Below are 16,787 nucleotides of genomic sequence, written 5' to 3' on the forward strand. Positions count from 1 at the left end.
GCCCCACATCAGGCTCTGTGCTGACAGCATGGAGCCTGATTCTCTGTCTCCCTCTCTCTGCCCCTCCCAGCTCAAGCTCTATCAAAAATAAATAAAATAAATGTTTAAAACAATTGATTAAAAAAAAAGAGAGAGAGACTGACTCTGTCAGTTGGTTCTCCATGTGAGCTGGTCTTTCATCCAACATGACAATTTACTGCTGTGACTTCATCTTCATTTCCCAGGCTATTCAGTTTTTCTACCTCTGGCACAAACTTTACTTCAGTTCAACAATAAATTAAATATCTGTTTCCTAAGTTCAAAGCACTTTCTAGGTGTTCGGGTTTTTCTACCCATCTCATTCTGTAGTCTCCCATTAAGTATCACCACACTAAAGACATAGTTAATAGCCTACAAATGTCACTTGACTCAAAGAATACTAAAAGTGCACTAAATACACTTTTGTTCAAAGTACAAGAAGGAGAAAAATACCTAGACTTTCAGAGGATAATACCTAGACCTAAATACATTAAATGAGAATCATAAAATTTCACGAAAAATAATGCTGGTAATCTGTAAGCAACAGATTTTAGAAAGCAAAATATAACTTTCTCTTAAGTACTGCATTCATTATTAGAAAAAATTTAAGACATTTTAATGAAAACTCAGTAAGACATCTAAACATTCAGGGGTTTTGTTTTTTTTTTTTTTTTTTTTTAATTTTTTTTTTCCAACGTTTATTTATTTTTGGGACAGAGAGAGACAGAGCATGAATGGGGGAGGGGCAGAGAGAGAGGGAGACACAGAATGGGAAACAGGCTCCAGGCTCTGAGCCATCAGCCCAGAGCCCGACGCGGGGCTCGAACTCACGGACCGCGAGATCGTGACCTGGCTGAAGTCGGACGCTTAACCGACTGCGCCACCCAGGCGCCCCAAGGTTTTGTTTTCTTTAGGCACTAAAAATGCTTCCTCAAGGTCCTCTATAGCCTTGCAACTCAAAATGTGCTCTGCAGAGAGAAGCATCATCCTTACCTGGGAGCTTGTGAAAAATGCAGATTCTCAGATTTCACCCCCAACCTGCAGAATCTAAACCTGCATTTTAATATGACTCCAAAGTGATTCCTACGCATGTTAAAATTTAAGAAGCACTTAACCTATAACACGGGTTCTAACAGGGGTCCTGAAGAGCAACATGAGTTTCACGAATCCCCTGAAATTTCATGCAGAACCTTTCATGAGTGAATATATGCATATTTCACTGGGAAAATACTCCATATATTTTTTTATCAATCTCTCAAAGGAATATATGACCCCAAATAGATTAAGAATCACTGCCCTACAGGATTGTATGCCACAGTTTAGAAGTCAAAATATTTCAAAAACTATTTACGCTGCTCTCAATGAGGTCTGTTGAAGAATGACAAGAATGAAGGTCAGAACGTCACAGTGGGTCACGAAAGACCTTATCTGAAGAATTTATTCACACCATGCAAGAACTATGCCAAGAAACCAGTTTGGAGACATCTAAATAAATAATTCTCTACATGAGGTTTGAGATTAAGAATGTGCACTTGAAGAAGATTCAAACTGAGAAGTAAATAAATAGAAGGTAGGATTTTTTTTAAGATAGGATGCCATTAGATGACAGCGAAGTGCTGAATTCTTGTTGTAAGAGCTCAATCAGCAAGTCTAACAGGATTCTGTTTGATTTGGGATACATGACCATTTTAAAATGTTAACTTCCAAGTACATTCTTATAATATTTCATTTCTGAGGAACCCTCAACACATTTCACTAGTCCCACTTTCTTTATCTTCTCTGGACCTCAGAAGACAAAACAAAGAAATAGAGCACAAAAATTAAAAAGGATTTGCCCAGGATCTTCAGTGAGTTTATAATAAAGAATGGCTTACATCCATAAGGTTCTCACTATATGTCAGCACTATGCATATATTTTATTCTTTCATATTATCATCTAGTCATCTCTTTGAGGCGTGTATTATGCAGAGGCACAGACTATGTCTAACTTCTATTTCCTTAGGTCATAGTGCCTGATAGAATGTAATTTCCTTAACAGGCACCCAAAATGTAAATAAAAGGCATTAGCTGGTCTTTGTTGCTTCTGATGCTTGATTGTGGTACTACAATAACTTGTCATCAGTGATGGGCCTAATACTTGACAATCTGCTCTCCAGGATGGACCCATATCCTACCATATCAGTCATTCCAGGCAAGAAGAGACAATGCCGAACACTCAGGGGATCAAGTTTGTCTGCCCCGTTTTATTTCTACAGGTATAGGCAAACGCCTGATTCTTTTCTTCGCTCTATTTCTTATCCACGTACAATAGGGATTTTGATGGAACTTTCACGCATTATTACCTACTAATGTCCCTCATTTACATAATAAACATATCCCAACGAAGAATATGGAGGTAGTGAAACATAACAGAAGTCGGCAAAGAAGAGTAACAACAGGACAGGAACTAACATTTGCTGACTACCTTTTACGGAGCAGACACTTGTGCAATTCTACGGGGCAGAGACTACTGTCTTTACTTGATGGATGAAGACTAAAGTTCCAACAGGTTAAACAATTATCTAAGATTACAAAATTAGACAGTGACAAGTTTGGGGGTATAGTTTTGGGGAGGAGAGGAAAATAAAGAATAAGAAGGGCAGGAGGACAGAACAAAGAACACGGGTGGGGAAGACAGTGAACCCAATTTCATCAGAAGACATGAAACAATGAAAAGCAGACAAGCACTTGAAGGCAAACAGGTTACAGAGTGCAGGCATAAATGGTTCCTCACACATGTCAGTGGACATTTAAAAAGTAAATGATACGAGTTTTAATGAGAATTTTAAAAAATAAAATTGAATTAAAAGGCAAAGCCAGAATCTGAATAAAATCTGTATGACTCCAAAGTTCATGCTCCTAACCACTACATTCACAAAGAAACTGATCCAGTTTATGCAAATGGTATTTAGAAAAACAGGTTAACAAGATTTCTCAAGCGTCACAGTAGTTTTATTTTATTTTTTTTTAATTTTTTTTTCAACGTTTTTTATTTATTTTTGGGACAGAGAGAGACAGAGCATGAACAGGGGAGGGGCAGAGAGAGAGGGAGACACAGAATCGGAAACAGGCTCCAGGCTCCGAGCCATCAGCCCAGAGCCCGACGCGGGGCTCGAACTCACGGACCGCGAGATCGTGACCTGGCTGAAGTCGGACGCTTAACCGACTGCGCCACCCAGGCGCCCCAGTAGTTTTATTTTTAAAAACCCACTGAATGTACTTCTAACAACAAATCAGGACATAAATATATGTACTACTGAAGCCACTCAATCTTATTCTTTACCTGAAAGTGATACAGAACTAATTTAAGAGGTTACAGATATGTCACAAAATTCCCAAATTCTCTATAAGCACTCCTATTTATTTCCTCCAGAAAAGTATTGTCAACTTTCTCAAGCCTCTTTATATTTTCAGTCTAAGATCCCTTTATTTGCACACACTGTTTAAAATACTATCTTTTGGGGCACCTGGGTGACTCAGTTGAGCATCCGACTTTGGCTCAGGTCATGATTTCATGGTTTGTGGGTTCAAGCTTCCACATCAGGGTCTCTGCTGTCAGTCTGCTTCGGATCATCTGTCCCCCTCTCTCCCTTCCCCTCCCGTGCTTATGCTTTCTCTCTCAAAATTAAATAAACTATTAAAAAAATAAATAAAATAATATCTTTTATCTCAAGTAGCTATGTTCCAGTTTCAGTGGAGGTCATCTAGATCTTTCTCTAGGTCAGATAAACTCTACTCTTTCCTTAATGTAGTGCCCAGTCAGTATACAATCAAAAACCTTGAAACTTAAAAAAAAAAAAAAAAGGTAGATGATTGTATTCAAAATCTAAAAAATTAGATTCTAAGATATCATGGTGCATCTTCAGTTTCCTTAAATTGAGGCTCATCTGGATTTAAAATGATAATTTGATTGTGGGTTAAATTTAATTGTGGATAATTGTGATGCAGAAGATCACACAAGCTATATTACATAGATAAATTCTTCATCACGTCTCAAATATACTACATTTAAACCTAGTAATTAGTCCCCTTTCCCCAGCTCAAATGTTGGTTACCTCTTCATCGTCTTCCTCATCTTCAACATCCAGAATTCCTGAGTCCTGTTCAGACTTGGGGCTAGTGCTTTCTATCTCTGTATCAAAAATTGTGTATGCATCTTTCTTAGATTTTCTCTTGCTACCTATTCTGGGTTGTTGCAAGACGATGTTATCCAGGTTTCTCTGTTGCTGAGCCTAGGATAGAAACACATATGCACACATTACAAAAAGAAAGAAAGAGAGAAAAGAAACAAAATTTGATTAAGCATTCAAAGAACTTCTAATATTGAACAAACTGGTATCTTAAAGAAAAATACAACAAAATGTCTTAATTCATAGTTTTAGTCCCAGAAATAAAATCAAACATATTAACATATATTTTTAAAAATGTTTTTTAAAAGTTTATTTATTGGGGCACCTGGGTGGCTCAGTCGGTTGGGCATCCGACTTCAGCTTGGGTCACGATCTCACAGCTCATGAGTTCAAGCCCCGCGTTGGGCTCTGTGCCAACAATTCAGAGCCTGGAGCCTGCTTCAGATTCTCTGTCTCCCTCTCTCTCTGCCCCTCCCCTGCTCATGCTCTGTCTCTCTGTGTCTCAAAAATAAATAAAAACATCAAAAAAAATTTTTTTTAAGTTTATTTATTTTGAGAGAGAAAGAGAGGGAGTGCAAATGGGGTAGGGACAGAGAGAGACAGAGAGAGAGAATCCCAAGCAGACCCCATGCTGGCAGTGCAAAGCCCAATGAAGGGCTTGAACTGATGAATCGTGAGATCATGACCTGAGTCGAAACAAAGAGACCTGAGCCACTCAGGTGTCCCTCAATGTATACATTTTTAACCCTGACGTTACCCATCTTGATTCATTTTCCCCAGAAAGAAAAAAGATAATATTATCATTAGACTTTCCAAATATACCCAGTAAATAATCACAAAAATACAATCTACCCTTTTTCACATAAGTAGCCAAGAGATTAGTGCAAATGACTAAATATGTATCTCTTATGAGATAAATGTCATACTGGAATCATTGTGGTTGAGGGAAGAAAGACAAGAACTTTTCAGCTTAGCAGACTCTTAAGAACAGTGGTTATAATCTTTGTGGTATTAAGAGACCAATAGAATGTAATCAGGGGAATGAAACATCTTAATAATTTGAACTAACTAATCCTTCAGGATTGCATGGCCTTTATCTGTGGAAAACAAAGTTCTAAAGGGTTTCTTCTTCTGAACTTTCATAAAAAGGAAACGTAATCCCCTCAACTTAACAAAATAGATTCAGATGGTGTGGTTTTAATACATACAAAGAGGTGGAAAGTGTCACGATGCAGTCAACAACATAAGTAGTAATCCACACAGTATTAGAGCTGTATGACCTTAGTCACTACTCAGGAAACTGAGTCTAGAAGGCAAAGGATCCGTTTGAGGTCACAAGGCTAGTTGGTGGTAAATCAGAAGTTCAACGTGTGATTTCCCAAATTCCGGGTCAGAGATCTTCCTACTCTACCCACAGTCCCTCAAAGCATGACAAAATATTTCCCCCACAAAAGGTTCTGTTGTCAAATAAATGGGAAATACTGCTGTCTTGGAGCCTTCTTGGAGCCACAATGCACATTAACAGAATAAAAAGTAAGAGAAATCCTTTTTAAGAAAACTTCTTTAATTTGGTTTAACTGAGCATGTTCCAAAAGTTCATAATGGAATTTCCAGTTTTTTTCATAATACTTGGTATCATCCCAAGATACAAAGCTTAAGAACTTATAGGTCACTTATACCTCAATAAAACTGGAAAAATAAAAATAAATAAATAAACATTAAAAAATTTTTTAAAAATAAAGAAATTTCACATTCCAATGCCAAAAAGAAGAAGAAAGAAGAAGAAGGAGAAGGAGAAGGAGAAGAAGAAGAAGAAGAAGAAGAAGAAGAAGAATGGCCTCTTAAAATATACATTTCTGAATCAATATATGACATTTTTCCACAGTGACAGGTAGAAATTAGTTCTGGAGAAAATAAAAGTCTCCAAATATTCTGAATGACATTAAGAAATTCAAGATAAGGGGCATTGGGGTGTCTCAGTCAGTTAAGTGCCCGACTTCAGCTCAGGTCATGAACTCATATTTCATGGGTTCAAGCCCCACATCGGGCTCTCTGCTATCAGTGCGGAGCCCACTTCAGATCCTCTGTCCTCCTCTCTCTCTCTCTCTCTCCCTCTCTCTCTCTCTCTGCCTCTCCCCTGCTTGTTTTCTCTCTAAATAAATAAATACTTTTTAAAAATTCAAGATAAATATTAAGTATAAGATGTTAGTCCAGGCACTGGTTAAATGAGGCAATTATAATAGGACAGAGAAAAACTTGAACTATGTGAGCTAGTTTCTGCCAAGAAAATGAAAAGAATCTACATTCCAGAGATTTGAATCAATGGACAAGCTTGTTTCTATGCATAATACTCACTGATATTTTGATTTGACTTACATAAAATATACATGGCTTCAGTAACAAACTGAGATACAGAGGGTATCCAAAAACATTTAATTTACATATGTACATAAAACATACCTGTCCTCCAAGCATTTGACACCTAAATGAGATAGCATAGTCTTTCTATCTCTCTCAAAAGTAATAAGTTCTTTTCTACTTTCAAGCAAACCACACAAAAAGGGATCCAGGTCTCTGGGAAGGCACAAAGGAAGGAAGAACTTCCTAGAGTTTTCATAGTTAAAAAAGCAAGCCCTGGACTACAGTGATCACTTGTCCTTTAAGCCTATCTTCTTCAGTACAACAAAACCAAAAGCTTTCATAAGGTGGTCTTATTCCATTCAATCCCAAGTCATTTATTTTTCCTCAAAATCAATAAAATACTATCAGCATATCAAAAGCAATCAAGAGAAGCCACACTTCAGTACTGTCATTTAAACTTGAAATGATACAAATCTGAAAGTATCCTATGGAAGTAATTTTAGGTCTTCTATGATTTGTTCTTTTCAGGTGGTGTCTGGTGTTCCCATCAATTTGAAGGAATGCAGTTTTGGCCAAATAGGCAAATTAAGACAGCAAACCCTCTGCTAGAAATCAAAGCACTGCAAGTTGTATTCTAAGGCTTTATCAGAACTTGGGGTCCTGTCAAAATTATCAAGGCTTCAGTCCATAAAAGAGCAGTCAGAGCAGATCTGCTAAGCAGAAGTGGCCAAGTCAGAAACAAAGAATCGCAAGTAGAACAATGAAATACTAAGATATTACTCATTATGAATGCAAATGAAAATTACCATCTATCCAAACCATATGTTATGGGGTTGGAATGAAGTGGGAAAGAGTAAATACAGATGTAAGTATATAAATACATGTAATATATGCTAAAATTAAAATGGGATCCTAAGTCCATAAAAAAAAAAAAAAACAACAACAAAAGCCCTTCAGAGCTCTTTTCTACCATGCTAAACTATCTCACCAGGACCATTTATTCTGTCCCTCCAAAGACAACCCTTATAACCATGAGCCAAAGAAGCAGCTGACCAATTTCTGCCTCCTATGTTAGAGTTGGGGGAGAAGGTGCCAAGCAGACAAGCAGACATTAGAAAGTATTGAGGTATTTTCTTTTTCTTAATTGTTCATTCTCTTCATGACCAATTTTTACACATTAATTACCTCTTCCTCAAGATTCCCTCATATATATTCTTTGATTTCCTAATATAGACAAATTAAGCAAGATTTCTCTCTCAAGCCCTCTTCTCTTACCAGTCTCCCATGACCCAGCAGCACATCTCCAGTAGCACATTGCCTATATTGCTTGTGAGTTTCTCCACCTCACTTCCAACATGCCTAAAATGGAAGTCATCACCTTCTCATTAGAATTCCCCTGCATACTACAGCCAGGCTCTTCTTAAACCACATTATTCATCACACAAATTGAGTGTAAGGGAAGGTGGGAGGAAAAATTTCAAAAAGTACAAATCCCAATTCGATCCCAACTTCCCTTCGACTCCACCATAATGGAAGCTGAACCTAATTTTCCAATGTACTTACCCAGTACTCTCCAACATGAGTCTTCCACTTGGATCAAACTCTACCACTTAATATACTACGAATATTATGCCATTTCTCTAGCGGATGACCTCTCCCCACCTGAATCCAACCTGTACTCTGAATCCCAACTAGAATTCTTCTTTCTTTAGGAAGCCTCCTCTCACTGTGCTAATTCCCAGAGCATCCTCTCTGCATCCCTACTTTCAGTCAAACAGGTCCTGAATATCTATTGGTACCAGGCATTGTGCTACATACTGGGTCTACAAAGAGTAAGATGGAGTCCCTGACTCACAAACCTCATGTCATACTGTTACAGGAAGCATAGATAGTCAAATAAGTGACCGAAATTCAGTGTAATAAGCAGAAAAACAGATACACAGGTACAATAATTGGACATAGGAGAAAGTAGCCATATATGTGTGGAGGGGATTAAAAATGGACTCCACAGAGGAAGGGGTAGCAAACTGTGGTTTTAAAAAATAAATATGATTTTTACAAAGGGAGATAGGTAAAAAGGATAAGCATTCCAGAAGGAAGGAAACAGCATGAGAAAAGATCACCGCATGTGAAATAACATTATTCACCCAAGGAATAAGTAATTTTGTATAAAAGCGTAAGTGATAATGAACTACCAAGAGATAAAGAAACCATACAAAGCAGTTTCAAGGTTCACTAGTAGGTATGGAGAAACAATGAAAGAACATAAGCAGGGAAGAACAACATCAGCTTTCTAATTCAGGCAAATTCTCCAGGAGCAGAAGAGTGGTCAAGTGGGAGAAGGTAAAGACTAGAAACAGAAAAACTAATATAGATCACCGTAACAGTCCAAACAACAATGATGAGGACTTGAATTAAAGGTAGGCAGCAGACAGATAACTAGGAGAAGTAACAGAACTTACTGATTTCTGTTGTACATGGAAGTACACGGAAGAGGTGAAGGAAATAAGAATAACTCCAGGATCCTGGTCTTGACGACTAGATGGTGGCAAATCATAAAAACCACGAAAATAATAAGTTGAAAGAAGACACAGAAGATGAGCTTGGTAAACGTGCCAGGTAGACAGGTTAAAAAAAACAAACAAACAGGCCAGTACAGCCCTTGAGCATGTAACTCTTCTCTCTTTGAGGATAGGAAACACATCTTACCATTCTTAGAATCCTCCAAACCCAGACACAGTGATATATACAGAGTAAATTTATATAAATGTTTACTATATAAAGGCAATAGACAACAAAAGAAATATATGTAAGAATGAAATCTAGTTCAATAAAAGAGATGATTTGGATGTTTTCCTACCTATGAAAGAGGGAACAAAAAAGAGACAGAAGGGTGGAGGGAGGAAACACCTATACAAATTACTTAATCTGGACTATTAACCTAAAAATGTATCTTTTGACACTTTTAAAACTGTCAAAACGTGTCTGTGAGGTACCCTACCTATCCTAAGAAGTTAAGTTTTATTGTGAAATACCACTTCCAATGGTACCTAGCAGTAAGACTCAATTAAAATTCTGTGAATAAAGCAGTCTCCAGTCTTTATCAACCCAATACTGACCTCTAGTGGACTAAAGAAACACATACAAATGACCTTTAGAATCAGAAGAGAGGTCTAGGCTTATAGGCTTGGAGACCTGACATAAATATATAAACTTCAATTATAGGGTGTGTGTGTGTGTGTGTGTGTGTGTGTGTGTGTGTGTGTGTATCTGCTTGTGTATAGGCTTCTTGGAGCAAGGCACATCTTTAAATCTAAGCTCTTAAACTCAGTAATTCTACAACTTGGGGTAAGTTCTTTCCTTCTCTGTGTAACATCCCTATCTACAAAGAACAAAAACAAAAACAAAAACAACACTGAGAATTTTAAGTTCCACCTGTCATCCTTCTGAAAATGAGATAGGAGCCTTGTTTTACCACCTGCTATGGAAGCACTTGAGCTAGCAATATTTAGATGCATTATCATTAATGGCATCTAATATTGCTACACACTGCCACTCAATTTTGCATTCGTACTACATTTTAAGGCCTAGATATCTGTACCAAACACCTCTTGTGCTCCACTTCAGATCCTCTCAGCCTCAGCTTATTCCAGGTAGAGCATCAGCAACCTGTTGTGGGCAGCCTTGGACAGTGTCTCACAGTAGAACCTGAAACCAGCTCTCACATTTATAACATACCTCTAGCTTCCTTCCTGCCCTGGGGCTTTGAGCACCATCAGAACTACTTAGCATTCGTGAGTCTTAACCCAGAAGGGAGACAGCCTTGACCAAAGAGCTGACAGATAAATGCTTCCCCATTCTGTCTCTCCCACTGCCATCAGTTCCATATGGCTTCTCAGAAAGCCCCATGGATTAAAGAACCAGACTGCCCTACAAATGTAACATTGTATGGACTCCACCAACTTCTCTTCTCACTCCTCCTGACCCCTACTCTGACAGATCATGTGCTTGAATAAACCACTCAAATACAACCTCCCAGGTTCCCTCAGGGAAACCAAAGCAAAAATAATATCCCATACGATAATAAAGTGAAGTAGGACTATGACCTCTGTTTTAAGTCTGAGGCCCAAATAATAACCATGAAAATAACTGTCAAGATCAAGATATAAAAAATCTAAAGTTGCCTCTTTGAATCTCACCAAACAAGAGAAGTACAAAAAAGCTGCAATATCAGAACAGAGTTTCTGCACATTTACCAGCACTAGCTCTGGCAACCAGCTCCAATATCCAATTCAAAGAAACAAACAGAAAACAAAACAAGATAGTGATTCAAAATTAAGGAAAAGCAACATATGAAAGATCATATTTAAAAAGTTATTGTTGCATATTAGTGTCCATAGGAGTGTATATATGTATACATGTATGTGTACTTTGTATAATACTTTTAACGAGGGATAAACGAGCACCTGGGTGCCTCAGTCTGTTAAGGGATCGAGTTCGGCTCGGGTTGTGATCTGGCGGTTCGAGTCCCGCATCCAGCTCTGTGCTGACAGCTCAGAGCCAGGAGCCTGCTTCAGATTCTGTGTCTCCTTTGCTGTCTGCCCCTCCCCTGCTCATGTTCTTTCTCTCTCTCTCTCTCTCAACAATAAATAAACATTAAAAAAATTTTTTTACTCTTTTTTTTAAAAATTTTTTATTCTTTATTTATTGTTGAGAGAGAGACAGAGAGACAGAGAGCGAGTGGGGGAGGTACAGAGAGAGAGGGAGACACAGAATCCGAAGCGGGATCCATGCTCTGAACTGTCAGCACAGAGCCCCACGTGGGGCTCGAACCCACGTACCACAAGATCATGACCCCAGCAGAGGTCAGACGCTTAACCGACTGAGCCACCCAGGAGCCCTCCAAAAATTTTTATAAATAAATACATAAATAAATGAGGGATAAACAGTTTTGCATGTAACTTAATCAGATCCCCAAAAATTTCCATCAGTAAAATGAGAAATCTAGGGTTATGATACCATTGGAACTTTTTGTTTTTTAATTGAGGAAGGTGTTCACTACATTCCCTTTGAAATTATAACCGGGATCCTGGGGTGCCTGGGTGGCTTAGTCGGTTAAGCACCCTACTCTTGATTTCAGTTTAGGTCATGATCTCACAGTTGTGAGATCAAGCCCTGCATCAAGCTCCATGCTGGGAATGGAGCTTGCTTAAGATTCTCTCTCTCTCTCTGTCTCTCTCTCTCTCTGTCTCTCTCTCTCTCTGTCTTGCTCCCACTCTCTCTCTCTTCCCTTCCTCTGTCTCTTACTCTCTCTAATTAATTAAATTATAACTGGGATCCTTAGCCCTTTGAAAGTCTCCAGTCCATATTTAAATCTATATTTTATATGGGGCGCCTGGGTGGCTCAGTCAGTTAAGCCTCCAACTTCAGCTCAGGTCATGATCTCACGGTTCACGAGTTCAAACCTTGCATTGGGCTCTACACTGACAGCTCAGAGCCTGGAACCTGCTATAGATTCTGTGTCTCCCTCTCTCTCTGCTCCTCCCCTGCTCACTCTCTGTCTCTCTCTGACTCTCAATAACAAATAAACATTAAAAAACAATTTTTAAACCTATATTTTATATTTCAATGGCAAGGGGGATGTTTTTGCATTAACAAAATTCACTGCAATAAGATGTACTACATGTAGGGTGTTACGTTTTGTATGGCACAATAGTAAAATTACAGAATTCTCTTGTAAATTAGAATTCTCTGCTCTTTTTAAACAGTATCATTTTCCTTTGTCAACACACAAACATGTTAATTACAATTAATTATAAAATAAATTACAAAAAAGTAAAGGGAAAAAACAATCTATCAAAATCTCCACTCAGTAATATCAGTTATTTTGATGAATGACAACCTCACATATAAAGATTTCTGTGCATGTAAAAGACTGTTCTTGCTTATCCGCATTTTCTATTTATGAGCAATTACCATGTATACTGGTAGGCCAAAAAAAGAACCATACCAAATAAAGTTCTTTTAATTTTCTTTTTGCTCAAAAATATATCACAAATCTACTTCTCTACAAATAAAACCATCTATTACAATATCTGCACTGTATTGCATTTAAAAGAACACATTTATTTAGGGGTGCCTGGGTGGCTCAGTTGGTTAAGCGTCCAATTTGATATGGGCTCAGATCACTATCTCACTGTTCATGAGTTCAAGCCCCATGTCGGGCTTTGCACTGACAGCGCAGAGCCTGCTTGGGATTCTCTCTCCTTGTCTCTCTCTGCTCCACCCTCGCTCTTCTGCTCTCTCTCTCTCAAAATAAATAAATTTTAATGAATGAATGAATGAATGAATGAATGACTAAAAGAACACATTTATTTAAACATAACCTACTATAAGAGATTTATATTGCTTCCAATATTTTGCTGTTTAATAATGCTGCACAGACTATCTCCAGAGCTAAAAGTTTGTGTGTATAGTTAATTATTTTATTAGGGGAATTTCTAGAAGTAGAAAATCTAGATGAAAAGATAAATGTTGAAAATAAATAAATTAGATTTGGCTATGTAAAAAGATTTAATGTCCACTCTACAATTTTATCAGTATTTATTTTCCTCTAGTACTTTTATCATTTATTTTACATGAATATGCTTAATCCTCCTACAACTTACCTTGAATGTTACATAGAGACAGAAAACCACTCATTCAAATGGTTATTTTGCACCAACTCCATTTTTTAAAAAACTTCATCTTTTCCCAATTAATTTATTTCACTTTAAATGTCTGCCAAATGAATATAAGTTCATGATTTTTTTTTAAATCCAATTAATACTAATATTATTTTATGATAATAAGTAGAACCTCTTTATGCTTTTTACTACACCCCAATTCTGTTCTGTAGAGTTAACATTTTATACCCACATTTCTAAATAATACCCTTATACTTTAGAATAAAAACTTAGCTCACTTAGGGGTGCCTGGGTGACAGTTGGTTAAGCATCCAGCTCTTGGTTTCAGCTCAGGTTGTGATCTCACAGTTAGTGAGTTCATGCCCCACCTCGGGCTCTGGGCTGCGAGCCTGCTTGGGATTCTCCTGTCTCTCTCTCTCTCTCTCTCTCTCTCTCTCTCTCTCTCTCTCTCTGCCCTTCCCCTGCTCGCAAGCTTGCTCTCTCTCACTCTCTCTCTCTCTCTCAAAATGAATTTTTAAAAAATCTAGACTCCTTACCTTTTTACCTTTCTGCTTCATCAATTTTCTTCCCAGCATAGTATTTTAAGTTAAAGCAATAATCAGTGTTAATAATTATGTCATGTAAGCATCCTGTCTCACAGGATGTATCTATACGATGACTATATATATTTGATTATACGTTTTTGTTTTGATTATAGCTTTTGTTGTTCCTTGAGTTTCAAATTCTCTAATTTTTTAAAATTCTCTAATATTCTAACTATAATAATCTTTATTTCTTCAAAAAGCTTATCTTAATAGGCACCCTATCCAGACCCTATTTTTCCTACAGGTTTAAGTAACCTGAGCTGATTGTTCTATAGGCCCTGCTTCATAAGTATCATTCTAGAGGGGACTTACTTTCACATCTCACTGGGGTTAGAGACATAGTTTCATAAACTCTATATCTACCTTGCAATTAATTTAGTCCCACATTTTGTTGGAGCACACCTTCAAGTAATTCCTAAGAAATGAAATATGAGAGTTAAATTTCCTGAGTCCTTGCAATCAAAAAATGACTCATCTTCACATAAACTGATAAAACATTTAACTGAGTATAGAATTCAAGGTTCCTCAGATTATTGAAAGCATTGTTCCATTGTCTTCTAGTACCCATTATTGCTAACCAGAAAGACAATGTCATTTTGGTCTTCATTCTTTTGTATAAGACATTACATTTCCTCTCTAGAAGCTTTCAAACCTCTTTATTACCCTATCTGTTGTAAATTTCACAATGGCATACCTTGGTGTTAGTCATTGTGTCATTTGTTCATTATGCTAGGTAAGTAATTTATCCATGAACCTGGATATTTGAATCCCACAGAATAAAGGGGATTTTCTCATATTACTGCCCTGATCATTTTCTTCCTTTGTCTGGAATTCCTAATGGACAGTGAATTCTCCTATAAAACCTCCTGATTATCTTTGTACCACTTTTATATTGAAAAAATTGTTTTAATTTTTGAGAATACAAATTAATTTTTTAACATATTACTCTGTTTCTGCATTATCTGCTCCCTCCTGATAATTTTTATTGTTATTACTTGTTTTCTCATACTGGTAAATTTGGGTCTCTCTCTTCCCAGTTGGAAATTTTTTCCCTGAAATGTCTGTTAATCCTTGGGGGCCATTTATATTTAACAATAAGTCACTCAAGCGTTGACAGAAAGATCTGTAAGGATGAAAAGACTTGTCAACCAGCAGGCTTCACTTTAGGGAGTTCTAGGAGGGAGATAACCTCTTTACTGGTGAAATCCAAATGACACTTCATGGCAGTCTTTTATGAATTTCTCTAGAAAAGAATCTTCTAGTCTTCCATCTAAGAATCTAAGTGCAAATATTCCATGCATGAGGCAGAAGAAAGAAAAGGAATTCACTGTTTTGCACACTAACATTCAACAAATCACACTATGTTTAAGTCCCTCATCTTACCCCATCATCTATTATTAACTCATACCTCCAAAGTCTCAGCTTCACTGGAGGCACCAATATGTCCTGAACTGTCTTCTCCATTCCACGCGTACCTCTGTTTATACTTTCACTTGTGGATTCATACACCCTGCTATATTAGTTATCACTCTTCCTACTGCTTTCTTTTTTTTTCTTCCAGCTTTCCTGAGATATTATTGATATATAATTTACATAAGTTCAAGGTGGACAATGTGCTGTTTTGATACGCATATATATTGCAAAATGATTACAACAGGTTACCTAACATCTCCATCCACTCACATAATTATCGTTTTTGTGCATGGCAATAACATATATGACCTGCTCTCCTAACAACTTTCAAGTATATAATATTGTTAATTATAGTGATCATGCTGTACATTAGATCCCCAGAACATACTCATCTTACAGTTGGAAATTTGTGCCCTTTGACCAACAGCTCCTCATTCTACTCACCTCCCAGGCCCTGAAAACCACCATTTTATCCTCTGTTTTTATAAATTTGGCTTTTTACATTTCACATATAAGTGACACCATACAGTTCTGGTCTTTCCCTATCTGACTTCTAAAGTAGAATAATGTCCTCAAGGTCATTCCATGTTGTCACAAGAGGCAGGATTTCCTTCTTTTTATGGCTGAACAATACTCTCTAGTATATATACACCACATTTTCTTTATCCGTTCATCCACTGATAGACACTTAGGTTGTTTCCATGTTTGGGCTATTATGAATAATGTCTCCAGCTTTGTTATTTCTCAGGATAGCTTTGGCTATTCAAGGTCTTTTGTAGTTCCATACAAATTTTAGGACTGTTTTTTTTTTTATTTTTTTAAACTATTTCTTTGGAAAATGTCATTGGACTTTTGATAGGAACTGCACTGAATCTGTAGATCACTTTGGGTACTAAAGTCTTTTTAACAATATTAATTCCTCCAATCAGTAAACATGGGATGTGTCTTTATTTGTGTCTTCTTCAATTTCTTTCATCAATGTCTTGTAATTTCCGGTATAGATATTTCACCTCTTTCATCTCCATGGTTACATTTATTCCTAAGTATTTTATGATGCTTGATGCTGCCATAAATAAAATTGCTTTATTTATTTCAAAGATAGTTTATGGTTAGTGTACAGAAATGAAACTGATTTTGGAGTATTGATATTGTATCCTAAAACTGTACTGAATTTATTAGTTTTGACGGTTTTTTGGTGGAACATATAAAGATTTTCTACATATAAGAGCATATCACCTGTAAACAGAGACAATTTTACTGCTTTTTAATTTGGACGACTGTTATTTACTTTTCTTGACTAACTTCTCTGGCTAGGATTTCCAGTACTATATTGAACAGAAGTATTGACAGTGAACACCCTTGTCTTCTTCTTGATCTTAGCAAGACAGTTTTCAACCTTCACTGTTGAGTATGCTGTTAGCTATGGGTTTGTCATATGTGGCCTTTATTATACCGAGGTACATTTCTTCTATATCCGATTTGTGGAGAGTTTTATGATGAAATGATGTTTCATTTTGTCAAGTGCTTTTTTTCTGCATCTATTTAGATGATCATAT

At 37.0% G+C, this 16,787-nt stretch overlaps 1 protein-coding gene across 8 annotated transcripts in view; it reads right to left on the bottom strand.

Annotated features, from left to right (window-relative positions):
- EXOC6B (exocyst complex component 6B) overlaps window positions 1–16,787 on the bottom strand; it is a 616,143-nt gene that overhangs the window by 359,414 nt on the left and 239,942 nt on the right. For all 8 annotated transcript variants that reach the window (XR_007150805.1, XM_047852190.1, XM_047852194.1 and 5 more), the window contains one exon: window positions 4,113–4,289. Coding sequence is in view for 7 of the 8 variants with exons in the window: in XM_047852190.1 (XP_047708146.1) it covers window positions 4,113–4,289 (177 nt within the window). In the remaining variant the exon portion in view is untranslated. The remainder of the gene's footprint in view (window positions 1–4,112; window positions 4,290–16,787) is intronic.

The sequence above is a fragment of the Prionailurus viverrinus genome, chromosome A3, assembly GCF_022837055.1.
Source record: "Prionailurus viverrinus isolate Anna chromosome A3, UM_Priviv_1.0, whole genome shotgun sequence".
Classification (NCBI taxonomy): domain Eukaryota; kingdom Metazoa; phylum Chordata; class Mammalia; order Carnivora; family Felidae; genus Prionailurus; species Prionailurus viverrinus.